General features: G+C 47.0%; 1 protein-coding gene across 6 annotated transcripts in view; it reads right to left on the bottom strand.

Annotated features, from left to right (window-relative positions):
- FARP2 (FERM, ARH/RhoGEF and pleckstrin domain protein 2) overlaps positions 1–18,904 on the bottom strand; it is a 204,823-nt gene that overhangs the window by 123,261 nt on the left and 62,658 nt on the right. For all 6 annotated transcript variants that reach the window (XR_007775960.1, XM_050965343.1, XM_050965341.1 and 3 more), the window contains one exon: positions 8,323–8,365. Coding sequence is in view for 5 of the 6 variants with exons in the window: in XM_050965343.1 (XP_050821300.1) it covers positions 8,323–8,365 (43 nt within the window). In the remaining variant the exon portion in view is untranslated. The remainder of the gene's footprint in view (positions 1–8,322; positions 8,366–18,904) is intronic.

Genomic DNA, 18,904 nt, shown 5'->3' with positions numbered 1-18,904 from the left:
GGTCTGATTTCAACAAGATGAAACTCAATTAGATCAGTACAGAATACTTCACTTGAGAAGTAAAAATCAAATGCACAACTACAAAATGGGGAATAACTGGCTACATGGTAATACTGCTGAGAAGGCTATGGGGTTATAATGGATCACGAATTGAATATGACTCAGTGTGATGCTGTTGCGAAAAAAGACTAATATTCTAGGATGTATTATCAGGAGTTTCGTTTGCAAGACAAGAGAGGCGAGGCGAGGCCTCAGCTAGAGTATTGCATCCAATTCTGGGTGCCACACTTTAGGAAAGATGTGGACAAACTAGAGAGTCCAGAGGACAGCAACAAAAATGGTAAAAGGTTTAGGAAACCTGATCTTTGAGGAAAAATTAAAAACCAAATGGCATGTTTAGTCTTGAGAAAAGAAGACTGAGGGTAGACCTGATAATCTTCAAATATTTTAAGGGTTGTTGTAAAGAGGGCTGCGATGAACTCATCTTCATGTTCACTGAAGACAGAATAAGCAGTAATGGGCATAACATGCAGTAAGGGAGATTTAGGTTAGTTATTAGGAAAATCTTTCTAAGGTAGTGTAGTGAGGCAATGACTCACCTCCTTCTGGTTGTCTCTGTAATTAGCTCTCCAGCATAAGGAGTGCCTCTGACTGGCCGGTGTCTCACCTGCCGCTGGTCCCTGTGTCCCTCCTGGACCTCAGTGCCCTTTACTTTGGAGTTCTGCCCACTGCAGTACCCCCACACACTGGGTCTCCCCTCCCAGGGGAACCCCCAACCCTCTACATGCACCTTAGCTCAGTGGCTTCTGCCAGTTGTCATCTAGCCACTTCCTCAAGGGGCAGACTGCAGTCCATAATGGCCACTCATCACCAGCAAGGGGGTCGGACCAGCTGCCTCAATCGCCAGGCTGCACTCCTGCAGCCCCAGTACCTTCTTAGGCATTAACCAAGGCCTCAGCCTGAGGAGTTGCCAGGCTGGAGCTCACCAGCTCCTTTGCCCTTCCCCAGCACCGCTCAGCCTCAGGTATCCTTGCTCCTTCAGGCAGCTGGGTCCTTCTCTCTCCAGAGAGAGAGTCTGCTTTCTCCCCAGGAGCCCCTCTTATACTGGCCCAGCCGGGTCCTGATTGGCTGCCTCAAGCCCACCCATGATTGGTTTCCTGGGGCAGGCCTTTCCCAAGGCTGTTTTAACCCCTTCAGGGTTGGAGCAGGGTGACCATCCCACTACAGGTAGTTAAACTATGGATCTGGTTACCAAGGGAGATTATGGAATCCCCATCACTGGAGGTTTTTAAAACCTGCTGGATGGTCTAGGTTTACTTGGCCCTGCTTCAGCATAGGGGGCTGGACTGATGACTTGTCAGGGTCCCTTCTACCCGTACATTTTTATGATTCTATAATTATGATTTAACTATGTAATCAGGCAGGGTAATAACACACAGATACTTGTACTTTTTATAAATATCATATGCCCCTCAATGTATTTCCTAGTTCTCCACATGTTTAGACAAATCTCTCTGTTCCTATCCTCTTAGCAGCCATACTGACAGAGAGATCCTTGGCTGGGAGCAGAGAGGAAACAGTGTTTTGCAGAATTAGATATGGCCAGACTTTCACACCAACTCCACCCAAGCAATTAGAGAACAAGAGCTGCTACAATTACAAGAGAGTGATTAAGATCATGGAAGCTTTGCCTCTCCTGAGCTTGGTAAGGACCTTTGCTATTAGAAAGAATGGGGGAAACTGCAGAGAACACAGAAGCTGCCAGTACCAATAAGGTTTTTGCAAAGTGGGCTGTTCAGAAGAATGGTGAACAGATTTATTTTTGGTGTCCTCCACTGGGAATCCATTCCACTATCACCTGAGCTGAGCCACTGACTATTTGTGAGGGTCAACACCAGACAGTGTCTTTTCCTGACAGCCAAGTGGCTGTTGGGAGCATGGCCGGCTTCAAGGTTTTTGCCGCCCCAAGTGGCAAGGGGGAAATTAAAAAAGCTGTAATCATGATCGGCAGCAGGTTGAAGAGCCAGACGTGCCGCTCCAAGCACCTGCTTGCTGCCCTGGTTGGGAGCTTTTTGCAGGACAGTGCCCAACTACATATATATAAAGCTTTAAAAACAAAAGTCAATATCCTATCCGTTTCCACTTGTTGAGGCAGAATATAGTTACCTGATCATTTGTAGAAACAACTAGGAGTCCTTGTGGCACCTTAGAGACTAACAAATTTGGGGGTGTCTTATCTTTTCATGTGCTGTATATTTATACCTGCTTACTGTATTTTCCACTCCATGCATCTGATGAAGTGATTACATCCCACGAAAGCTTATGCCCAAATAGCACTGTTAGTCTCCAAGGTTTCACAGAACTCCTCATTGTTTTTAGTGATACAGATTAACACGGCTACCCCTCTGAAACCTGACCATTTGTGTAAATCAGGAGCATCTTTAGGGATGTTATGAACAGGATTTTCAAAAGCACTCAGTGTTGGCCTACCTCTGCTTCCATTGAAGAAAATTGCCTAATTCATCAAATGGGAGTAAAGTTAAGCTAATGTTGAGCACTTTTGAAAGTCCCATCCCAGGTCTATGAAAGCCCCCTGCACATACAGAACCACTCATACTCTGGGTATGCATGTGTAGATCATGTGTGTTGCAGGCAGGATATATCCATGGTTATTACAATTTAGACTGGAGGAACTTGGAAGCCCTTTTCTAATAGCAGATTATTAGTTATTTGCCATAAAGCTAGCAGGTCACAGTTTTTCTCCAATTCAGTGACTACAGCATATTATAAATAGAGGCAACATGTATGTTCTTTAAAAAAAAAAATAATTAATTAGTCTTTGATAAAGAATATGGAAGTCACATTTATCAAAGTTATCAAAAATAAACTCCCTAATGAACACTATATGAAAGTTTATATACACCTTTACCCCAATATAACGCGGCCCTCGGGAGCAAAAAAAAAATCTTACCATGTTATAGGTGAGGCCACGTTATATCAAGGTAGAGAGAGGAACCTCTCCCCACCCCACCTCACCTCCGCCTCCTTCCTGAGCACACCGCCGCCGCTCCGCTTCTCCCTCCCTCCCTCCCAGGCTTGCCGAGCCAATCAGCTGTTTGGCACGGCAAGCCTGGGAGGGAGGAGGAGAAGCAGAGCTGAGCGACGTGCTCATGGGAGGAGACGGTGGCAGCGGTGGCGGCGAACTGGGGCTGGGAGTGGTTCCTCTGTGCCCTCGCTCTTACTTGCTGCAGCCCCCCTGCCCCAGCTCACCTCCACTCCACCTCCACCTACAAGCGCGCCGCAGCTCCACTTCTCCTCCCTCCCAGGCTTGCCGTGCCAAACAGCTGCCTGGGAGGGAGGAGAAGTGGAGTTGCGGCATGCTCGTGGGAGGAGGCAGAGCAGAGGTGACCTGAGGCGGGGGGCCCGGGGGAAGGCCGCAGCAAGTAACACGTGGGCACAGAGGAACCGCTTGCAGTAATGCGAATTCGGATATAACAAGGTAAAGCAGCCCTATCTCCCGGAGAGCTGCTTTACCGCGTTATATCCGAATTCACATTATATCGGACCGCATTATATCGGGGTAGAGGTGTATATTTAAAATACATGAACAGAGTTGGTTCAAGTGTAAATTTTAGTAATGTTTTTAGTATATTTAAAAGTCTTTACAGCCATAGAACATGTCAGCAAAGACTCCGAACTACATACACATCATTTACTTCACAAATCTGTATCAACTCCATACACTAAAACTATAAACATGTCTGAACTGTATTAACTTAAAGCCCATTAAACACCTACCACTCACCATCTTCTTGCTGAGAAATTAAAATATAAGGAAACACTGAAAAAACAAGTAGTACATTAATATTAACCAAGAAAGAGAAAGTACAGGGAAAGACTTTATATTTTTGTTGGAGTTCTGAGCAACATGGATGATTTGAGCAATCCCCACTGAAGTAGGATGAGATTGTGTTTTTTTCAACTGCAATACTTAAAACAAGAAACCTGCACATCTGAAACATCTGTTAGCGTTCAGGTCTCAGAATTTCAAGCATACCTGAAACTGAAGCACATTTTAGTTTTAAAACATTTACTATAAAATGGAAAGCATTTAAACATACTACCTCCCACACCCTTTTAAAGGCTTGAAAAGGAAAACTATATTTTGTACAATTCCACAAAGGAAAAAGTTAGTTGATTTAAAATATGAAAAACATTCCTTAGTTTCAGAGTTCATTAGTCCATGCCTCAATACTTGCCTGCTAATTAATGTATTTTAAAACCAATAAAGCAGTTAGTTCATTCTCGAAGAGCTGCACATGCAGTGTAAGTTCTGTTAGAAATCTTCCATTCAAAATGTCCTTGTACCATAATAGCAGCTAAAATAAATTGTTCATGCAGACAAGAGATACTTTCAGAGCTCTCTGCATGAATGCACACACTTTTACTTCAAGCTTTGCTTCTCAAGTCAATTTTAAAAGTAGGACAGTGTGGAAAAGGGGTTCCAGTATTCAGTACTAACTTAAGAGAAATACTCTCTTGGGAGATACCAAAAAATAGCTTTAAAAAAAGGAACCCCCTTTTCCAGCAGTTGCAGGTTTAACATGGGACAAAAGACAACCACCACCACCAATGTCTTTTAGGGCCTAAAAATCTAGCTGACCTAACAAAAAGACTCAATTTAACATAGACTTTAGGTCAGCAGATAATGGCCTCAGTCACATAGTTTAGCACGGGGCAGCCAACCTGAGCCTGAGAAGGAGCCAGAATTTACCGATGTACATTGCTAAAGAGCCACAGTAATACGTCAGCAGCACTCCCATCAGCTCCCCCACCCCGCTCCCAGCACCTCCCACCCACCAGCAGCCCCACTGATCAGAACTTCCCCTCCCTCCCTGCACCTTCCAATCAGCTGTTTCATGGCATGCAGGAGGTGGGAGGGGGGGAAGAGCATGGTAGGCTCAGGGGAGGGGGCAGGAAGGGGTCGACTGGGGTAGGGCCTATGGCAAAGCCAGGGGTTGAGCAGTGAGCACCCGCCCCCGTCACAATGGAAAGTTGGTGCCTGTAACTCCAGCCCTGGGGAGGGTGCCTATACAAGGAGCCACATATTAACTTCTGAAGAGCTGCATGTGGCTCTGGAGCCACAGGTTGGCCACTCCTGGTTTAGCATGTCACCATGTTCTGGGCCATGGTCTGCAAAGATAATATTTTGATTAACTTATTTACCAGGTAGCACCTGGCCATCAGTATGATTAGGTAGCAGATATTAGTACAAATCTAAGTTTCCCCAGTCTATTCAAGTATGGTACATGATGCACACAGAACAAGTAGGCACTTGCTAGATGCATGACTGCACAACTGATGCTTGTAAGTGTCTCTGTGATGCTGGCAAACCAGGTGCCTGCTCAAGCCAATGCCCTGGGCCTCACTGAACACTTACAAATGCATAGCTAGAAACCAGTCTTGCTTGCCTGTGCCTTAGCATTGTCAAAATAGATATTAGATGTCAAGTTGATAAGAATGTTTAGCATTTTATAAAATGCCTGTAAGATGCTGCATGTATTGATCTTACCTATAATCTCTATAGCCCATGGTATAAAGTTATAGAGTGTTTGCCTTGTAAACCTCTGTAACTGTGTAACTCAACAAACAGGAGGAGCAGAATTGATTAAGGTAAACTGCTCAGCACACAACATGGTCCACTTGTGGCAAATGACATGGTGTATGGCATCAAAGGACAGAATGTTGATTGCATTCCTAACTCCCTCCAGGAAGGAGAGACCTACGCATGAACTCATCCTATCAGTTTGGACTCTGGAGTGGCTAACAATCCTTGATGAGTAGAAACAATCTCCTTCATGCAGTCTAGACACAGAGACAAAGATTCCTAAACATAAGCAAAGAAATTCTCATGTTGTTTGGCATGGGTTAGCCCTAAAAGACATTTTGAATTGACAGATTACTACAACTGCATCACCTTTTGAAATTCAGACAAACTCATGTGTGACTTGAAACTCAGATACACACACGCTTTAACCTCTTTAAATAACTCATTCTCTTTTCCTAGCTAACAAACTTTTATTACAGGATTTGCTACCAATATTTTTTTTAGTGCGAGATCTTAGGTACAAATTGATGTGGGTAAGTGACCGGTCTCTTGGAATGGGAAGCAACCTGAATATTTTGTGTTTTTTGATGTAAGTGACCATTTATCATATAGTCCAGTTTGCAGTGGCAAGAGAGATTGAAATGTCCAAGGGGAGACTGTCTGTAACTCCGTTAGAAGCCTACTGTAGTACTTTGGGAGTTCAAATGTGTTACTGGGTTGGTGAAATCTAATTATAGAACATACAACCATTTTGGACTATGTGCCCTGCTTTTTGAAAATCTGCCCTGAGATAGGCGCACACAGTCATAAGCCACTTCAGATAGTGTGACAGTCCCACCAATTTTTTGTCAACTGTTCTCCTTGGGAGAGAATTCCTCTCCCAAGATGGAAACCATTTGAATACACAAGAGCTACCATGTGGCATGCATAAGGAGATGATCCTTTAAAATAGAAACTTGCTATTGGTGATTCTACAGAACAATGAACTTAGGTTCTCCTGAAGAGGCTCTCTCTATAGCTAGTACTATGCCTTTTTATTTATTTTTCTAAGGTTAAGAGGATGAAAGTTAAAAAACTTGCACCATGGTTTTAAGCTAAAAAAGTCAATTCATCTCAATTTCTTGTTGGTCAGGTTAGTTTGAAGAATTTCTAAAGAAACCTCCAAATAATAACTTTCTGCAGTGTTCTGGGGCCATTTGCCAAAGACCTCCTTCATTAACATAAGCTTCTGCAGACTACTTTCAGCAACAGAAAAAAATAACTCCAAAAATGATTACTGAAAGGCCCTGTATAGCATAGTCAATAAAATTGTTGGCAGGAGTGGGAATCCACCACGTTTCTGCACTTGTGATTCCACGAACCCCTACATTTAGAAGCAGCAAATGTGTACCCAATTTGATCCTATTCTAGAAAAGGAATGTCTTGTACATGGTTGAAGAATCAGGCTGCACATGCTAGATTTTAGATGATATCACCTCACTATACATTTTCATCTTTTCTTTGGGCCTTTGATGAAAACTAAAGCAGAGAATGTCAGTGCTGCAACTCTCTCTTATTGGGCAATGACTGAAAACAATTTCACTCCAGAGATTGTTGTCCTCCTACACAATGGATTCTTTCCACATCAAAACAACCTAAGCTAAACAAAGCTCCAACAATATGACTGATACTCTTCATCTAAATCTAACAGCATCTGATCCAATCTACCCAGATGTATATCATTGCAAAGTGACAGGTTTTCAGTCACTTCAAGTTCCATCCAGAATCAGGTTTACAAGTCCAAATACAAACCCTTTATCTCCCCCTTCCAAAAAATATTTTCCAAATATCTCCTAAATAGCTAGATAGATAGTTGCCTTCTGAATCCAGGTTTAACAGCTCTGTTAGTCATGGCTTAACATAACACAACTAAGAACTTCAGATTTCCCGCATTCCAGACATTAGCTGGTATCAGACACAAGTTTGTGTACACGCTATCTGTAGAGATGGCGTGCCACATTTAGAGAAGGATATCTCAAAAGATGTTAAGAATGTAATCCCCTAGTGCAGAGTCCATAAGGAACAAGATCAAGGTTGTGTGGTTTATGGCTACTATGTGTTACCACAATGGAAGCAATTGGGTCCTTTATCGTTTTGTGGTCTAACACAACACAAGATAGTCACATTTTGTAAATTAACTGTATCAAAGCAAAGCATATATTGGGATTTAGATAGGAGGAGGAAAAGAAGTCTTCCATTTGTTGGCTGTCTTAGAGCTTAATCATATGAGATACTGAACACACTTAGCCTCCACTTAAGTGAACAGGAGTGGGCATTCACACCTCACAGAACAGAGACCTAATGCACAAATAGCGAGCAACTAATTGGACAAGATTTAGGTCTCTGAGGAAACAGCAAATTTATCTTTCTAGAAAAGAAAGATCTACATTTAGTTCAAAATAGCCCATAAAGCATGCAGTAATTCAACATGATAGTAAAACTATGAATGGCACATATTCTAGAAATTTTTGACACTGTTAGAGGGCTTGAAGCTATCTTGAAGGTTTGAGTTTGTAGATGTATGTTTAAATCAACTACATATGGTAACGACAAGTACAAACCCAGTAAACCTGATTAAAAAAAAAATCAACTAAGAACTATGAAAACAAACCAAAATTAAATTCCTGAAAAATTAAAGGAAAACTCTTTATAAAAAAAATTAAATATGTACTTACTTCGTACTTGTTTAACGATAGGTTTCATAGGTTCAAGCCAAATCTGGAAATGAGACAAAAGTTAAAAATTAATATCCATACTCTAATGCTACAGAAATGTTGTAAAATACCAAAACCAAAAATCAACTAAAAAATACTTACTAAACGAGCATGTATTTCTCTCTCCCTATTTCAGTGCAATAGCATAACAATTTTCTTCCACTAGTTGAACAAACATGCTTAGCCATGATTTAAACTTAAAAAGAGAAGATTACTCACCTTGCAGTAACCGAGGTTCTTCAAGATGTATGTCCCTGTGGGTGCTCTACTCCAGGTGACGGTGCGTCCCAGCACCATTGATCAGAGATCTTTGGTAGCAGTGCCTGGCCTGGATGCACGCGCTCAGCTGCTGTCTCGCGGTGGCATTAGGCATCCCACACCCCCGCCCTGGTCCTTCTCTACGACAGAGTTGTCTGATTAGTACTCCAAAGTAGAGGGCAGGAGGGTGGGTACCGGAGCACCCACAGGGACACACATCTTGAAGAACCTCAGTTACTGCAAGGAGAGTAACCTTCTCTTCTTCTTTGAGTGCTGTCCCTGTGGGTGCTCCACTCCAGGTGAATGTGAATGTGTACTACTATGGCTGGTGAGATTTTGGAGTTGCGGCAGTAATAACAGTAGACAGTACTGTGTGGCCTACTATGGCGTCTGTCATTGTATCCTGTGTGATAGCATAACGTTTGACGAATGTGTGGTCAGATGTCCACATGGCCGTCTTGCACATGTTGGTAATATGTATGTTGTGGAGGAAGGCAACGGATGTTGATATCACCCGAGCAGAATGAATTCTGATGCCCTTGGCTGGTTGAGCATTTCGAGTCTGGTAGCAGGATCTGATGAAGTCAGAGATCCACCTGGATAGAGTCGTTGCTTAGAGATAGCATCACCCTTTGATCTCTCGGCAGTAGAGATAGAGAGTAGGGGATTTACGAAATGGCTTAGTTCTCTCAAGATAGAATGCAATTGCCCGTTGGACGTCGAGGGTATGTAATGCCACTTCCTGTGGAGTCTCATGAGGTCTGGGATAGAATGCAGGTAAGTGTATTGGCTAGTTAAGGTGGAAGGTACATACCACTCTGGGGAGAAATCTGGAGTGGGGTTGCATAGAAACCTTGTCTTTGGAGAAAATCGTGTAGGGAAGATAGGCCATCAAGGCACTTATTTCACTGACCCTTCTCACTGATGTTATAGCAACCAAGAAAGCTACTTTCATAGACACGTGGAGCAGGGATGAGGTGTCCAGGGGCTCGAAAGGAGGTTTCATGAGACCTTGGAGAACTAGGTTGAGATTCCAGGAGGCTGCTGCTGGATGAATCTCAGAGTAGAGATTTTGCAGGCCCGTGAGGAAGCGTTTTATGGTGAGGTGGGCAAAAAGGGAATATCTATCCAGCAAGGTCATGGAAGGTGGTGAGGGCCGCGAGATGTACTCTGATAGAACTGAGCAAGAGCCCCTCCTGTTTTAGTTTCAAAAGGTAGTCTAAGATGTCATGGAGGGTCGCGGTCTGGGGTGTCAAGCATCTGTGGAAGCACCATACAAAGAAGCCGGTCCACTTTTGCAGGTAAGTCTTAAGAGTGGAGTCTCTTCTACGGTGCAGGAGGACATACTGGACCTGCTCCAAACAGGCTAATTCATGGGTTTGAAATCATGAAGGAACCACAGCATCAGATGAAGTTTCTGGAGCTGCGGATGGAGAAGCCAACTGTTGTCCTGAGAGAACAGATCTGGTCTGTTGGGGAGAGTCCTTGGAGGACAGATGGACATGCGCAGAACGTAAGGGTACCATGTCTGTCTGGGCCAAGCTGGGGCAATAAGTATGTCTTCTCTGATCTTGCGTAGAACCCTGTGTATCAGTGGGATCAGCAGAAAAGCATACATGAGGGATTTGTTCCTAAGAATGTGGTCCCAAGTCCCGCTCTGGAGCAAAATACATGGCATTTGCGGTTCTGAGTTGTGGCAAACAAGTCTATCTACTGGGCACCCCAGTAGGAGAAGAGCTGTCAGAGTATCATGGGATGCAATTCCCATTCGTGTTCCTTGGAGAAAAGTCTGCTGAGTGTGTCGGTGCTAGTGTTGTGGTGATTTTTGTGTGAAGTTGTATGCACCAATTCCATAACCAGATGGCTTCTGTGCCTAGGGAGTGTGATCGTGCTCCCCTCTGCCTGTAGATGTAGAACATGTATGCTATATTGTCCATCAGGACCCAAACAGATTTGTTCTTCATGATGGGGAGAAAGTGAAGGCAAGAGTATCTGACCGCTCTGAGCTCTCGAAGATTTATGTGCAGACGCAACTCTGATAGGGACCAGCAGCCCTGTGCCATGTGTTCCCCTAGGTGCACTCCCCAACCTATCAGGGAAGTGTCCGTGGTGAGCATGAGTACTGGGGAGTATGGATGGAAGGGGACACCCGTGCATAGCAGAGCTTTGGAGCAGAGCCCAGAGCAGCTCCAGAGCAGTAGAGCTGCAGGTTTTTGCCTGGAGCTGGAGCGGAGCTGGAGCCCAGCTCCAAAGCCCTGGTGCATAGGTTCTGTCCATCAGTGTAGGGAGGCCAATACGTTTGCTGGAGGAGTTAGCATCATGCAGAAGCTGTGTCTGCTGGGTTTGTAGCTGGAGCTGAGCCAACCCTGAAGGCATCTCATGTGCAGCCTGGCATATCTGACCACGAAGGTGGTAGCTGACGTGTGACCAAGAAGCTGTAGGCAGGTCCATGCTTGTATTCTGGGGCGAACAGAGAGCGTGCGTATGAGATGTGTAATAGTGAGGCTCTGGTTCGAACTGAGTCCAGGTGAGCTGTGATTAACTATCAGGGTAGATTTTTGGATGTTTATTTGGAAGCCTAGACTGTGGAAGAGGGAGATGGTAAAAGGCATCACTTTTAACGTCTTGTCACATGAGCCGCCTTTGATAAGGCAGCTGTCTAAGTAGGGGAAAGTATAATCCCATGTTTGTGGAAGTGGGCCACGACTACGGCTAGGGTCTTGGAGAATCCTCCCGGTGAGGAGAGACCGAATGGAAGTACTCTGTATTGAAAGTGGTTGTGTCTGAGTGTGAATTGTAGGAAGCCTCTGTGTGCTGGACGAATAGATATGTGGAAATAGGCATCTTGTAGGTCGAAGGCTATGAACCAGTCCCCTTGTTCCAGTGCGGGTATTATTGTGCCCAATGTGAGCATCTTGAATTTCTGTACACATACAAATTTGTTCAGTCAGCATAGGTCTAATATAGGCCTCCATCCCCTGTCTCTCTTTTGGGTCAGAAAGTAGTGGGAGTAGAACCCTTTTCCCCGAAGTTGCGTTGGTACAGGTTCCACTGCACTTAGCTATAGAAGATGGGGGAAGGGTAGGCAGGCAGGATATGAAAGGGACGGAGTAACCTGACTGAACTATTTCCAGGACCCAGCAGTCCTGGGTGACCTGTTGCCAGACATGGTGGAAAACATGGAGGTGGTGGCCAAATGGGCAAATAGGCGGCAGAGTCAAGGGGTGGTCACGCAGACCCCCGACCAGCACTTCAAAATTGCTGTTTGTTTCCTGATGGGTGGAAGATGTCTGGCTGCGCATCGTTTTGTCTGCACCTAGGTCTGCTGCAATTTCTCCCAATATCATATGGTCTGGGCTGGGGCCAGTGATATTGCTGTGCGCGGGGCCTCTGATAAGATTCATATCATTGTCTCCTGGGGAGGGACGGGTATATGCTCAGTGTGTGTGGGGTGGCCCTAGAGTCTTTCATAGCATGAAGAACTTCGTCGTTTTTTTAGAGAAAAGTTTATCTTTATCAAATGGAAGGTCTTCGACTTTGGCGATACTGGATGCAGACAGCAAGGAAGACCTGCTCATCACAACCACAGTTGTAGTAGTGCAGGCTGCTGTGTTCCCCACGTCCAGGGATGCTTGTAGTGCTGTCCTGGACACCAACTGACCTTCGACAAGGACAGGCTTGAAGTCTGCTTTCCTGTCCTCCAAGATATGAGAGGCAAAAATCAAAGAGCTTGTTGTAGCTGTCGTCATAGCTTGCGAGGAGGGCGGAATAATTTGCAATTCTAAATTGTAGAGTGGAGGAGATATAAACCTTGTATCCCAAAAGTCAAGGTGTTTGAGGTCCTTGTCTTGCAGAGTGGGCCAGTATTGTGGCTGTTTTGTTCTATGCGTCGCTGCATCCACAAGAGAGGTGGGTTGTGGGTGGGAAAATAAGAAACCTACATCCTTTGCGGGAACATAATATTTGCGTTCAGCCTTCTTGCATGTTGGTGGGATGGAGGCAGGGGTCTGCCACAGAGTATCAGCTGGTTCTAGGAGGGCTTCATTTATGGGTAATGTGATCTTTGAGGGCGCAGAAGTTTGGAGGATTTTGAGGAGTCTGTTGTGTCTCCTGGACTTCCTCCAAAGGAATGCCCTGGCTGAGTGCCACCCTCTCGAAAAGTTCCTGGAATTGCTTAAAGTCGTCCACATTTTGTGGAGGTGGAGGCATGAGAACTTCTTGTCTGTGGCTGATGGAGAAGCAGGAGCTGGTAAAACCATGAAGGGTTCATAAGCCCACATCTTCAAGAGGGGGTTCAGGAGCTCTAGATGTAGAAGGAGCTGTAGATAGAGGCGCAGAATGGGCTTCCAGTCTGGCGGAAGGAGTATAAGGAGGAGTGGTGGTAGGAGCCAACCAAGGGTACCACTGAGGCCAGGACATAGGCTAGGAAAAGTGGGGCCCCGCCTATAGGGGGACAAAGTAGGGAAACTGAAGCTGGTTCTTGTGAGGTGCCATGCCTTGAGATAGATTTGGCTCTGGTGGAGGGGGGAGACTCAGGCGGGGAGAACTCTGCCTGCTGCTGCATGTCATTCTCGCTGTCAGTGAAGGAACCAGATCAGGTGGCAAGAGCGGTTGTTCAAAACAGTAAACGCTTTGTGTGGAGGAGCGGAGAGTCAGGGGCAATGGAGATATCATCCTGATGCAGAAATTGTTGCTGCTCCCTTGGATGCAGTGCTAGGGAGTGTGAGCGGCAGCTTGCAGTGACTTTTGTTTAGCTTTGGCGGGAGCCATGGGCCATTTGTAGGATCCCTGCAGAGGTTCTGCATCTGCTACGGGGTAAGGGGCAGGCTCGGTGCCAACGTTCTTGTCGGCACGGGGATGGAATGCGCTGCCGGCACCAGGTCCACCGTTGGTGCCGGCGGGACCGGTGCCGAGGAGAGCTTTCCGCTGTGCGAAGTCAGGTCCCTGCCTTTGCGCCCCGCATGAGCCGCGGCTGAGGTGCTGGGGTGGTCGGAAGCACCTGGTCTTGGGGCTGTCAGTACCGAGCGTAAAGATCTTGCAGGAGACCCTTTACCCTTCTGAATGTGTCTGCATGGAGACATTGGGGCTTCCTCCCTCTTCGCCTGAGAGGGCGAAGCTGCGCTCCCAGTCAGTTCCGACATAGCAGGGGAGCGTGAGGGAGAGGGTTTACTACCCATCTCTATAAGCAGCTGCAGAGCTTTCTCCATCAGGAGCATTTTTAGCCACAAGTCCCTGTAACGACAAGCTCTAGTTTTCAGGTTGGTACAGTGGAGACATTTGGTAGGGACGTGTGTCTTGCCAAGGCATTTCACACAGAGTGAGTGCCCGTCATGCTCCTTGCAGGAGCCACATTTCTTAAAGCCTGGAGACCCCGGCATCATGCAAGTATGATTGCCTGGGGTGGGAAGTCTCAACAAGAGATGAATGTGAGAGAAGTTGTTTTTTGTTTTTGTTTTTTAAACTAATGAACTATTCTAAAGGAAGGGGAGAACTGGGATATGTCTAGCTAACTATTTCTATTTCTTTCAGTGGCCAGGGAAGAGGTTAGCACTGCCCCAAATCCCGTCTTCAGCCGAGGACGGTTGAGAAAGAATTGACGGGGGTGCGGGACGCGCGAGCTCGGGCAGACCCTAACGACGCGGCAAGACAGCAGCTGAGTGCGTGCGTCCCAACCAGGCACTGCTATCAAAGATCCCCGATCAACGGCGCCAGGACACACCATCACCTGGAGTGGAGCACCACAGCGACAACACTCAAAGAAGTAGGTATATATCAACAACAAAGATATATTGCAAAAAACATTATGAGAAATATAGTATGGAAGGAATCACACCAGGAAAGGAGCACACTGTTCCCCCAATGCTGAAAGGAGTTGGCCATAGAACCATGTAGAAACCATACTACTGCACACAAACATCAAAAAAAGTGTGCAGAATTTGGGCAACTCATACCTTCAGATTCTCAGCTTTACATGTATGATGGAGGCTAAGCGCCAGCCCCCTCTTTCCTTTCCACATTTGGCCTGGCTCACTTAACTATGCTGATGATGCAAAGCTTGACTAAAAAGTTTGACTTCAGAGTTTTCCACAGAATTATTCCTCTTTTACAGCAAAAGACAGCATAATCCCTACACATGTGCACTAATATTTTTAAAGAGTTACCACCAATATAAACACTGAAAATACATCAACAGCAGCAATGAAAGACATTAACTAAGCCAAATTACACCTACATAATGTTGTGTGAGGACTCTACATTTTGAGCTACTTAATTTTCACAGAGGGAGGATATTACAGCTTTAAAATTTATTAATTTTTGTCTGAAAACTCAAATATATGGGGGCAGTATAAATAGAACAACAACAACAAAAAAAACAACAGTTACTCACCTTTGTAACTGCTGTTCTTCGAGATGTGTTGCTCATATCCATTCCAATTAGGCGTGCGCACTCCGCTTGCACAATTGTCAGAAGATTTTTACCCTAGCAACACTCGGTGGGTCGGCTGAGGCACCCCCTGGAATGGCACCCTTATGGCTCCGGATAGATGCCCCTGCCGACCCAGTGCCCCCTCAGCTCCTTTTTGACAGCTACTCCAACAGAAGGGAAGGAGGGCAGGTTTGGAATGGATATGAGCAACACATCTCGAAGAATAACAGTTACAAAGGTGAGTAACTGTCTTTTCTTCTTCAAGTGCTTGCTCATAACTATTCCAATTAGGTGACTCCCAAGCCTTACCTAGGCGGTGGGGTCAGAGTGAGATGTTGCGGAGCGAAGGACTGCTGAATCAAATGCCGCATCATCCCTGGACTGCTGCATTATGGCATAGTGGGAAGTGAAGGTATGTACTGATGACCAAGTCACTGCCGTACAGATCTCCTGAATGAGTACATGAGCCAGGAAGGCGGAAGACGAAGCTTGTGCCCAAGTGGAGTTAGCGGTCAGGTGTGTAGCTGGGATGCCGCTAAGTCATAGCACGCATGGATACATGATGTAATCCAGGGTGAGATGCGCTGGGTGGAGACCGGTAGCCCTTCATCCGGTATGCCACAGCTACGAACATCTGGGTCGTCTTTCTAAAAGGTTTCGTTCACTCGATGTAAAAAGCAAGGGCCCTGGGAACATTTAGGGAGTGCAGCTGTTGTTCCCGTCGAGAAGCGTGAAGTTTCGGATAAAAAACTGGAAGGAAGATGTCTTGGTTGACATGGAAGGCAGACACCACCTTAGGAAGGTGGGTGGGGTGTGGTAGCAGCTGTACCTTGTCCTTACGAAACACCGTATACAGTGGTTCTGATGTGAGAGCTCTAAGCTCCTATACACGTCTGCCGAAGTGATAGCTACGAGGAAGCCTGTCTTCCAGGAAAGGTACAGGAGCAAGCAGGTAGCCATGGGCTTGAAGGGGGCACCCATGAGCCTGGAGAGGACCAGGTTGAGGTCCCATATAGGGGCTGGTTGTCTAATTCATGGGAACAGGTGCTCCAACCCCAAGAAGTCTAGTGACCATGGGATTGGAGAAGATAGAAGGCCCATTCTCACCCAGATGGAACGCTGAAATAGCTGCCAGGTGCACTCTGATGGATGATATAGCCAAGCCCTGCTGTTTTAAGGACAAGAGGTAGTCAAGATGACAGGAACTGATGCCTGTACTGGGGTGTTATGATTCCGGGCACACCAGCAGGAAAAATGTTTCCACTTGGCTAAGTAAGTGGACCTGGTAGAAGGCTTTCTGCTACCCAAAAGGACCTGCTGAACCAAGTGAGAGCAGCATAGCTCAGATTGATTTAGCCATGCAGCATCCACACTGTGAGATGGAGAGATTGCAGGTTGGGATGAAAGAGCCGTCTGTGGTCTTGAGTGATCAGGTCTGGCCATAGTGGGAGCGGAATTGGAGTGTCCACTGACAGCTCTAATAGTGTGGTATACTAGTGTGGTATACGCTGGGGTGATCAAGATCAGCCGGGCTCTGTCCCTGCGTACTTTGAGCAGGAGCCTGTGGACTAGCAGGAATGGAGGAAAGGCATAGCACAGGTGAGGTTTCCTGTATTAGGAAGGCATCCGAGAAAGAACCCGGGGAGAGACCTTGGAAAGAGCAGAACACCTGGTATTTCCAATTGTCGCGAGAGGCAAATAGGTCGATCAGGGGTAAGCCCCACTGCCAAAAGACAGAATGGATGACATCTGGGTGAACTGACCACTCGTGAGCCACGAATGATCTGCTGACGCGGTCCACTAAGGTGTCCTGGACTCCCGGGAGAAGCGACACCACCAGATGGATCGAGTGAGCTATGCAGAATTTCCACAGATGAGTGGCCTCCTGACAGAGGGGAGACGACCGGGTTCCCGCTCGCTTGTTGATATAAAACATGGCTGTTGTGTTGTCGGTGATGACTGCAATGCAACAGCCGTGAATGCGCTGTTGGAATGCTTGACATGCCAAGCACACTGCTCTGAGTTCCTGTATGTTCATGTGGAAGGATGTAGCAGGGTGGTTACCCACTCCTGCCCTGTGGGGCTTGAAACAGCCCACGAGAGGGCTGGGGCTGGGGCAGGGAGTAAAGCCCCGGCTGAGCGGGGGAAGTGGCTTCAGCTGGGGCCATGCCCCAAACAGACTAACTGGGCCTTATAAGAAGGCCAGGGCAGCCAGAAGCTCAGGACTCTCTCTCTGCTTGTAGAGAGAGAAGGGCCTGGCTGCTCAGGGAGCTGAGCAGGGTACTGGGAGTGGAACAGGGCTGGGGGGAAGACTAGAGGAGCTGGGGAGCTCTGGCCTAGCAAAGTCCCACACTGTGGACCAAGCTGAGCACCTAAGACCAGTACTGGGGCTGCAGAGGGGCAGCCCAGCTATAGAAAGAGGCAGCAGGTCCAACCCAACCTTGTCTGTGATGAGTGGCATATACTGCAGTTTGTCCCAGAGAGTGGGGCTAGACAGTGACTGGCAGTAGCCTTACACTGAGGTGAGGTGAGGTTAGTGGGTGAGGGTTCCCCTGGGTGGGGGTACTGCCAGGGGGCAGCAAATCAGAGAAAGGGGCCCCGGGGTCCTGGGAGGGACACAGGGGTCAGCGGTAAGGCAGATCATCAGCCTGCAGGGGGCACTCCAGGACGCTGGAAGAGCTAATTCCCATGGATGACCAGCAGGAGGCGCCGCAGGGGTGAGTCCACTCGCTTACAAGGGATAACTCTCCTGCCGACCATAGCCCCTGTGTACGGAGGTTCCAGAGGTGGGTTCCCCATCCCAGGGATGATGCGTCTGTGACCAGGGACACGGAGGGCTATGGAACATGAAATGGCACCCCTTCGCACACTACTTTGGGATCCAGCCACCAGTCTAGAGAGCCTAATACTCCTGGTGGAATGGTAACTACCGTGTTCAAGCTGTCCCGACGTGGTTGGTAAACTGTTGATAGCCAGGCTTGCAGCAAACGTAGGCGTAGTCTGGTGTGCCTGGTCAGATTCGTGCAAGATGCAATGTGTCCCAGGAGGCACAGGCATGTTTTCACGGTTGAGGTCGGGAAGGTTTGCAGGCAGCGGACAATGTTCGCCATGGACTCAAAGCACGCGTCCGGCAGAAGTGCCCAGGCTAGGCCAGAGTTTAAGACTGCTCCTATGAATTCCATCCTCTGGGTTGGTACAAGAGTAGATTTCGAGATGTTGAGCAGTAGGCCTAGGCGATAGAACATGGTCATGGTGGTCTGAACATGAGACCGCACCTGATCTCTGGAGCGACCTCGAATGAGCCAGTCGTCGAGATATAGGAACACTTGAATCCGTTGTCGACGAAGGGAAGCAGCCACATCAGCCACGTACTTTGTAAACACCCTGGGGGCTGTGAAGAGGCCGAAAGAGAGGATGGTGAATTGGAAATGCTGTTGGTCGATCACAAAGCAGAGGAAACGCCTGTGCAGTGGTTAAATCGCTATGTGGAAGTATGCGTCCTTCATGTCAAGGGTGGCGTACCAGTCTCCAGGAAAGGAATAATGGTCCCCAGGGAAACCATGTGGAACTTCAACTTTACCATGAATTTGTTGAGTCTGCGCAGGTCCAGAATGGGTCATAGCCTCCCCTTTGCCCTGGGGATTAGGAAGTAATGGGAGTAAAACCCCCTGCCCTGCAGTTCTCTTGGAACTTCTTCTATCGCTCTGATAGCCAGGAGCGACTGTACCTCCTCTAAAAAGAGTTGCTCGTGAGAGGGGTCCCTGAGGAGGGACAAGGAGGGAGGGTGGAAAGGGGAGGACAAAACAAATTGGAGTCAGTATCCACTTTCCACCATGTGTAGGACCCAGTGGTCTGATG

This window comes from Gopherus flavomarginatus, chromosome 8, assembly GCF_025201925.1.
Source record: "Gopherus flavomarginatus isolate rGopFla2 chromosome 8, rGopFla2.mat.asm, whole genome shotgun sequence".
Classification (NCBI taxonomy): Eukaryota; Metazoa; Chordata; order Testudines; family Testudinidae; genus Gopherus; species Gopherus flavomarginatus.
Note: the sequence above shows the minus strand (reverse complement) of the source record. Positions and strands in the feature narration are given on the sequence as shown.